The following is a 9,468-nucleotide window of genomic DNA, read 5'->3' on the forward strand; positions in this document are numbered from 1 at the left end:
CGTGCTCACACAAAGACCGAGGCGAGCACCCAACAGGAAAACCCCGAGTCAGCAAAGAATCCATGTAGCCTATTGCAATACATTCTCAGTAGGCCCTTTATGAGTAGATAATTCGCATTATTAACGAATTATTGAATTGAGAAGCATAGGCCTATAATAGGATCACGAATGGACCTATTGCTCAACATCTACAGGACTGGAAAATGCATTCCAAAAAAAGTGAACACTAATTTAACATTGATTATTCTGGAGTTACTGAAATACAACATATTAACCCCACTGTGACTGAAACAAAGCACAACCGAATATTATAGGCTAAACAGCCTGACATGATTTTGCATGTTTGTTTCATACTCGTGTAAAATTGATTATCCACATCAAATAAACGTCATATAATAGGAGTAGGCTAAGCTATATTGATATAGTAAGCTACACTGTTTTTAATATGTGATTTATGGCAACACATCTTAATTCTTATCATGCATGATCTGTTTGCTATTCATTTCCTCCTAATAATAGCCTAGACAGAGAAATGCAGTGCAGGAAAATTGTTTCTCAGCAGCTCCACCGGTGTCTGAGAAAATTGATTAGGCTATTTACCCTCCACGTGTGCGCTACTTTGGGTTGGTCTGACTTCTGCCATCTGATTGGACACACCTTCCAAATAGTTCACGCCTACTGCGTCCCAGCCTTGCCACTGGGCGGGGTCGACTCCAGCATTTGCTTTCATTGGCCCACACTGAGAAACTTAACAACTCTAGTTCGGCATGGGTCTAGCGGTATAAATACAGTGTCTTGGTGCGAGATTAGTGCCGACACCCGACACACTTGCCATCGTTCATCTTCCATTGTATGAACATAGCCATAAGGATGCTGCAGCAAGCCCTCAAAGTGTCCGGTCGCAGTGCGTCCCCGCTGATCAAGTGGATGGAGAAGTGGGCTGAGAGCGCAGCTAGCCTGAAGAAGACGGAGGCGACGCACCGGATGAAAACCCTGGAGGAGATGCCGGGACCAACCGTCGCCAAATTTGCCTGGGACCTCTTCGCCAAACGGGGACTGTCCCGCCTCCACGAGCTGCAGGTAAATTATTTGAATGACTTGTTCATCTTTCTTTTTAATCATTACTTTTTAGCCAGACAGACACTGATGTAAATGTATGAAATTAGTGTTTTATAATGTCTTATACTTAGTGCTTATGGGTCTGTCATTTTAACAGGAGTACCATAGTAATGTATCTTTCATTGGCAGATGTAACTGGTCATCACATTGCGTCTTGTAATAGATAGGTTATTACATTACTGTTGGGTATGGCATAGCCTACGCGGAGTCGCCAGAAAACGCTATCATCCGATTTTCAGGGGTACAGTATTTTCAACCTAACTTCTGTTTCCCCTGAAAAACGGAAGTGGGAACTCAGCTTAGCAGTCTTTCTACACCTGCTCCATTAGGTTAGATATGGCATGGTACTATAGGGAAGGGCAGGCTTGCCCCCCTCAGTCAGCCAAGGCCATAAACAGTGTCAGACTGGCAGACACTGTCACTGGCTCTTCTTACATGTACTGTATAACATAACCATCAGTGTGTAATGTAATTGTTCAGCAATTAAAAAGCTATGAGGGGGCCAACAAAAGCTACCTAAATGCACCAGACATGCAGTTGCAAATGCATAAGCTATGTAAGCTATGTGAGCTCCTGAGTGGCGCAGTGGTCTAAGGCACTGCATCGCAGTGCTAACTGTGCCACTAGAGATCCTGGTTCGAATCCAGGCTCTGTCGCAGCCGGCCGCGACCGGGAGACTCATGGGCGGCGCACAATTGGCCCAGCGTCGTCTAGGGTAAGGGAGGGAATGGCCGGCAGGGATGTAGCTCAGTTGATAGAGCATGGCGTTTGCAACGCCAGGGTTGTGGGTTCGATTCCCACGGGGGGCCAGTATAAAAAAAAAAAATGTAATCACTAACTGTAAGTCGCTCTGGATAAGAGCGTCTGCTAAATGACTAAAAATGTAAAAAAAAATGTAAAATGTAAGACAAGTGGTTCATTGGTTCATTGAGCAGGAAAGTGCCTTGGGCAACTCAGGCACTTTCCTGTGCTTTGCGGGTGTCTGCTACATCATAGGGGTAGATGGGGAGCATAAGGAGCAAGAGGGCAAGCTTTATATCACATCTTGACCATAGGGCGGCTCCCAAAGCTTTGAACATTGAACAGATTTTGTCCATAAACTTTACTTTAGAACTGTAGCTAGGTCTGCTCACAACATGTTGATGTTCCATCCATAGAAATAGATTCATTCTAATTCTAAGGACTGTTCCATCTCCAGTGAATCATGCTATCTAAATGCGTTGTGTGCTAATGTGTTGTCCTCTCCCAGCTTGAGGGTGTGAAGCGCTACGGGCCAATGTGGAAGGCCAGCTTCGGTCCCATCCTGACAGTGCATGTGGCCGAGCCAGCCCTGATAGAGCAGGTGCTGAGGCAGGAGGGCCAGACCCCAATCCGCTCTGACCTCTCCTCCTGGAAGGACTATAGGAAACAACGAGGCCATGGCTACGGACTGCTCACAGCGTGAGTACCATTCCTCTCCTCTGCTGTTTCCCCCCCATGCTGTCCCCCTCCCCTCTACTCCGTTGCCCTTGCCTCCCCTATCTTATCCCTTTCCCTCCCCTATCTCCATATTCCTTTGTCTCTCATCACCACACCTCTCCTCTTCCCCCCTCCCCTCTCCTCTTCTCTCTGTCTTTACCACACCCTCAGACAGCCACAGTCATCATCATTGGACACTGTTCAACTTGACACATAGCATCTGTGTGTCCCATATTTAATAATATCACTATAGCAGCCTAATTATCTTTATGACAGTGTATGACTGTGTGATCTTACTCAATGAGTTGTCATCCTGATTTAAACTGTTCTGATGTCAGGGTGACGTGCTGTTGACAGGAAACAGGAAAGACTAACAGAGACGAAGCAAAGACTTTAGACAAAGGACTAATTGGCCTAGCAGCCAGACAGTGAGTCAGCCCTCCATCTATGATCTATGATGGGTTATTATTACCTATGGGTTATTACCTAATCACCAGGAATATGAAAATACTATCTCAAATCAAATTAAATCAGGCTTTATTTATACAGCACATTTCAGTCATGGAATGCAATGCAATGTGCTTTAAAGGAAAAAACAATGAAAATAAAAGCTGAAATATTTACTACACAACAAACATAAGATAAAAAACAAAAGAATGACACAAACTGAACAATTACAATTCAATCAAGTAGCCTACAGTACAGTTGGCCCAGCCTGTATAAAACATGTACATTATTGATGTTTGTTGGTGTGCAAACTCATTTGATGGCATTATTTTCTGTTTACCTTAATCTTCAGTGAGGGGGAGGAGTGGCAGGCGGTGCGGAGTCTCCTGGGGAAGCACATGCTACGTCCAAAGGCGGTGGAGGCCTACGACGCTACTCTAAACGGCGTGGTAGATGACCTCATCACTAAGCTCCGCCTCCGCAGGCGCCAGGACCCCCGCGGCCTCGTCCCGGACATCGCCAGCGAGTTCTACCGCTTCGGCCTCGAAGGTAAGGCCTATTTACATTCACTGTGGTGCGCTCCTGAGGCCTGCTTTTACTCAACTCTGTTTCTTTGTTGGTATTTTTAAACGGTGGCATATGAGGTCAGCATCTGAGGTCAGGTGTGAGGTTATCTGAGGTCAGGTGCCCGTAATAAGAGACAACAACAAGGAAGCAGCTTTATCATTATCATTCTATTGTATCAATGTCAATTAGCATTGTAGGCTACTAGTTTAGTCTATTACCATAACTTACTTGTGTATGGTACGAGTATGTTACTCTGACAAGTCTATAATAGGCTTGATTGGATCTGTATTACAGAGGGCAAACAAACAAAGCCCTTCTGGAAAGCCCTTCAAACCCTTCACACCATCTCCCCTTACCCTCTGCCTGTCTTCCTCTCTGTAGGGATCTCCTCAATCTTGTTTGAGTCCAGGATTGGTTGCCTAGACCCTGTGGTTCCCACGGAGACAGAACGTTTCATTCAGTCCATTAACACCATGTTTGTCATGACGCTCCTCACCATGGCTATGCCCGCCTGGTTACACCAGTTGTTCCCCAAGCCCTGGGACACTTTCTGCCAGTGCTGGGACTACATGTTCCAATTCGGTGAGCTGCCATCTTGGATAGCCTCATACTTGCTCCACCTTGGTTTAATTCCGTGGACTTCTTTAATCCATGCTATTCGACTGACCTACTGATTATTATTAGTTGCCCCCAGTGTTAGTTACTCTCTACTGATAGATTTCTAGTAACTTATAGTAACTATAAATAGTTCCCATTGAACAGGACCCATAGTGTGTGGTCTCCTTCCATTCATTACCTGTAATCCCTGTAGTAAGCTTTCCCAGAGGTCTATTTTTTCCTCTTTAAGCTGTACGGATCCCTTTAGTCTGACTAGAGCTCCTTCAGACCTGGGTTCAAATACTATTTGAAATAATTTCAAATACTAGCTGGAATTGATTGAGCTTGCCTGGTGCTATGGAACCAGTAGAATTGTCGCAATACTGCAAACCTAGCCCATCTGGCACTCAAGTCAGACTAAAAGCAAACGCTGAAAGTATTTGAAAGATTTCAAATAGTATTTGAACCTAGATCGGACTAATATTTGAACCTAGGTCTGACTGAGCTCCTTCATTCTGATCTTGACCCCTGATCTCTCTCCTTGCAGCTAAAGGTCACATTGACCAGCGTCTGATGGAGGAAGCAGAGAAGGTGGCACGGGGAGAGGAGGTGGAGGGGCGATATCTGACTTACTTCCTGACCCGCACGGGGCTGCCCATGAAGACAGTGTACAGCAACGTCACCGAGCTGCTCCTGGCTGGGGTGGACACGGTGAGGAACATTTCTCATCTCTCCTTCCTCTCGCATCTCTCTCACCTCTGTCTTCTCTGTCTCCATCTTTGACCTAGTACTTTAATATTAGTTTTTAACATATTCAATAGCCAAACATCTCCATTTCCTCTCAGTCCTAGTTACAGCATACTTCCTCTTCTTAATCTCCCTCTCTGTGTGTTAAGTCTGATCCCATACAGTTAGGCTTAGCTGTAGGGAGCTCACTACCCTCTCCATCCACTGCTACAGTGACCTTATGGTGAATGATCTTTCAGTCGTACTGACCTGCTGTGTCCTGTGTGTTCAGATCTCCAGCACCATGTCCTGGTCCCTTTACGAGCTGTCTCGGCACCCCGAGGTGCAGGCCTCGCTTCGGGAGGAGGTACTGGCCGTGATGGGGGGTCGGAGGGTGCCTGGGGCTGCAGACGTGGCTCGCATGCCCCTCATGAAGGCTGTGGTCAAGGAAGTGCTCAGGTAGAAATGTTGGATGATGATAATGATAATAGTAATAATAATGATATAGGTTTGGATTAATATAGCGCTATTCCAAGTGCTCATAGCTCCTCATTATATAAATCAAATCACATTTTATTTGCCACATGCGCCGAATAGACATTACAGTGAAATGCTTACTTACAAGCCCTTAACCAACAATGTAGTTTTTAAGAAAATAAAAAAATGTGTTAAGTAGAAAAGAGATAAGTAAAAAATAGCAACTAATTAAAGTGCAGCAGTAAAATAAAATAACAGTAGGGTGGCTATATACAAGGGGTACCGGTACAGAGTCAATGTGCGGGGGCACCGCACATAGGGAAGTTCATTTCATCCACTACCAATTGGGGTGAACTATGTACCCTTGATTCAATCAACTACTACAACCAATCGTAAATCATTAGACTGATCAGTCACACTGACATCGTTATGTTTTGGCTTCTCCAGACTTTATCCTGTTATTCCGGCCAATGCCAGGGTCATCGCAGACAAAGACATCCAGGTCGGCGGCTACCTCCTCCCCAAAAACGTAGGTGTTGACTTAATGTTGAGTGCTTCTTTCTCAGAACTTTTAAAGCAATCTGGTGTAATATGGTGTAATATTCATGTGTAAAGGCAAATGTGTGTAATAGAAAGTTTTTTAAACTGATTCCTAACAGCAGTATCTCACGATTCTATCCTATCCAGACTCTGATCACCCTCTGCCACTTCGCCACATCCCGGAATGCAGCATTTTTCCCGAACCCGAATGCCTTCCAGCCCCATCGCTGGCTGAACCGGGAAGAAGGCCACCACCCCTACGCCTCAGTGCCCTTTGGTGTGGGCAAACGCAGCTGCATCGGCCGGCGCATCGCAGAGCTGGAGGTCTACCTGGCACTTGCACGAGTGAGTAGATTTTTGGTCACTTTTACAGCTAGGCTTTGGCAGAAAGTGTCTCCGAAAATGACATTCATTTTCATAGCATTTTGAGTCCCAGTACATACAGTCATGACCGAAATTATTGGCACCCTTGATAAAGATGAGCAAAAAAGACTGTATAAAATAAATAATACAAATATTGAGCTATATTTTATGCTACATCTTTTGGGAAAATGGTATTATTTTATGAGATTTTGTTTAACAAGTAATACATTTTCCTCTCTGGTCTAAGATCCCTCCCAATGTGTTCTCCAATCTCATATAACATTTTAGAAAAAGGCTCAGTGCCGTTATCTTCGCAAGGGGAGGGTGCCAGAGTATTGAAAAAAAAAAAGATCTCTGAGCAATTGTATTAGCAATATATTTCCCAATTATTTTTTGGGGGGGATACAATATAGCTCAGTATTTTGATTCTTTATTTTATACAGTATTTTTTGCTAATCATTATCGAGGGTGCCAATCATTTCGGTCGTGACTGTATACTGTGTTTTTAGCCTCGTAGTGGACTTCCATTCTTCTAAGTACTGTTTCATGTGAGGGGTGCCCTCTAATTTTCTCAACCCCTCTCCTGGTCGCCTCAGATTCTGATGCAGTTTGATGTGAAGCCCGATCCAGATGGCAGTGGTGCAGCAGTCAAACCCATGACCCGGACACTGCTGGTGCCAGAGAGTGAGATCAACCTGCAGTTTATTGAAAGATGAGTCGATGACCTGCTGAACACTAGCTATGTGTATTTGACAGTGACTGACAATCCAAGTCTCTCAGAGTGAGACAGTTGGCAGCACTGGGAAAAGCACTGATAAAGAGGGCCCGACTGAATTTGCAGCCCTGTAGGCCTAAACACATAGACCAGGCCCTCAGCCCCTCAGATCTCAAGCCCAGATGGTTTGGGCTGGCCTGGGTCTGAGTTGATACAGCAGCTGAATGAGGGGCTGATAGAGGTCTCAGATTAATGTCATTGTTAATTGAAAACATTCCTCTCTGTATATGAACAGTAGTAGTTGCATTTCCAGTGTACTGAAACTCACTTCCCACACATTTTTTGCACAAGGAGGCTAGGAGAGGGTGAAGGGTGGGTAAGGCAATATTTAAAGTGTCTTAGAGCCTATCTTGAAACTTCTCCCCATGCAGAGTGAAATGCATAAAACTTGAAACCTTTGACTGAAACTTGAAAAGTGCATCAGGACTAATTATGTGACATAGTACTATAAAGCTGCAATCAGCAGTAGAAACGATAACAAAGCGGCCCCGCCCCTGTTTTGGTAAAAACCTGAGGGATGGGGCTGAAGAAATGTAACCACTTACAAATTCATAGACAAAGCTATGGATGATAGGACTGATCATCCATGAAATCAAAATTATAGTTTTAACCATGTTTTGAGGCTATATAGTGTTTGTTTACTTTGTTTACAAACATTGGAGTAAAACAAGCTTATATTATGGGTTCTGATGGGGTACGACAGTTGAACTAAGATCATGAGGCATTTATAAGTTATATTATTCAAGAATCAATGGGTACATATCATTAATTGATAAGTAAAAAATTGGATGTAGCAACTGCTGATTTCCCCTTTAATGACAAGTGATTTTCCTTCTCAATATCAGGTTGATCCCTCTTTACACCACTTAAAGATGCGTTATAAAGGTTTTGTATAATTTCAGCCAGTAGTTTTGAAAGTAGAGCTCATGAATCAAAACGGGCCCCTGAAAATGGTGTACAACGTCATCCATTTTGTATGATATGTTACGTCCTGCAATATTTTTTTTTACAAATCTGCAATTCCTATGATATGTTACAAATTCCAATTTGTACAATATGTTACGAATTTGTAAGTTCTTAAGATCCCGTTCAATCTCTTTAAACCTTCTGCTTTATTCAATAATGCTTGTGAATACAATCACTTATACATACTTTTAGTGGTTTAGATTGTAGCCAATGGTATTGCCAGTTGCCAATGGTATTACCAAAGGAATCTGATATCTACATATGTTCCTCTCACCTAACCAGACATCAATTGCTATTTGACTGTAAGCATCCTGACCATGGCATGTAATGCAAAACAAATATGGACTGAGAAGTTGTAACTCATTCCTTAGCGAAGACAAACAGAAAGTAGGGCGGCAGGTAGCCTAGCAGTTAAGAGCGTTGGGCCAGTAACCAAAAGGTTGCTGGTTCGAATCCCGAGCAGACTCTGTGAAACAAATCTGCCGATGTGCCCTTGAGCAAGGCACTTAACCCTAATTGTTCCTGTAAGGCGCTCTGGATAAGAGCGTCTGCTAAATGACTAAAATGAAAATGTAAAATGAAAGCAATTTATCCTTCTCTAATTTAAATCATAGATTGGCAGATGCCAAACAGAGCCTCAGTTGCATTTAATAATGTTTACGCATTGCTGATGAAGGTTCTATAAAATGGTTAGAAATGTGTCATGTACTACCTTTAGAAGAGTGTTATTTAATAATTATTATTTTGGACAAAACTATGATGCTCATATCAGGATGGTGCTCATTTGGTGCTTATATGGCGCTTATATGGTGCTCGTTAAAATCTAAGTGAAAAATGGCAGCTGGTGGGACTAACATGGTGCTCCATATCCTCCCACCTGGGTTACTCTTTTTAAATACACTTTTTATGTATTTTTTTTAAAGTATTTTGAACTTTTATGAAGTCCTACTCAGTTGTACCAAACTATTTATCTAATGTGAGTTGTCTGTACCTTTTACATCTAAAAAATTATTTATGTGTTACCCGTTTTTCTACATCTAGAACCTTATGTGGCTTGTATGATGTGGTGCTTCAAAAGCTTCTTTCTCTGTTGGGATAACACATTGTAGAAAATTGTTATAGCAATATGGAACTATTTTACTTTTGTATTTGTTCTCTAATAAAAACATTTCATACATGTATGCATGGTCTTCTTTTTCTGTTCTAGAAATGTGAAAATTATGCTACCTTGCGGCATCATTTTTTTTCCTGTAAGGCATTAGTGATGGGGGGAAAAAATCAATAGTTACATATTGCACTATTATTTTTGGACGGTATTATATTGATATATCGATTTGTATAACAAATAAGAATGTAAACAGTACCAGTCAAAAGTTTGGACACACCTACTCATTCAAGGGTTTTTCTTTATTTTTACTATGTTCTACATTGTA

The 9,468-nt window shown here is 42.7% G+C and overlaps 1 protein-coding gene across 1 annotated transcript; it reads left to right on the forward strand.

Moving 5' to 3' along the window:
• Positions 1-785: 785 nt before the first annotated feature.
• Positions 786-9,214, forward strand: cyp27b1 (cytochrome P450, family 27, subfamily B, polypeptide 1). Its single transcript, XM_084166664.1, has 9 exons — positions 786-1,080; positions 2,369-2,559; positions 3,377-3,573; positions 3,973-4,173; positions 4,736-4,899; positions 5,207-5,373; positions 5,839-5,920; positions 6,079-6,276; positions 6,891-9,214. Exons 1-9 carry the CDS (start codon positions 853-855, stop codon positions 7,008-7,010), a joined length of 1,548 nt encoding a protein of 515 aa, XP_084022790.1. The 5' UTR covers positions 786-852; the 3' UTR covers positions 7,011-9,214.
• Positions 9,215-9,468: the final 254 nt, after the last annotated feature.

This window comes from Coregonus lavaretus (genome assembly GCF_964263955.1).
Source record: "Coregonus lavaretus genome assembly, chromosome: 8".
NCBI lineage: Eukaryota > Metazoa > Chordata > Actinopteri > Salmoniformes > Salmonidae > Coregonus > Coregonus lavaretus.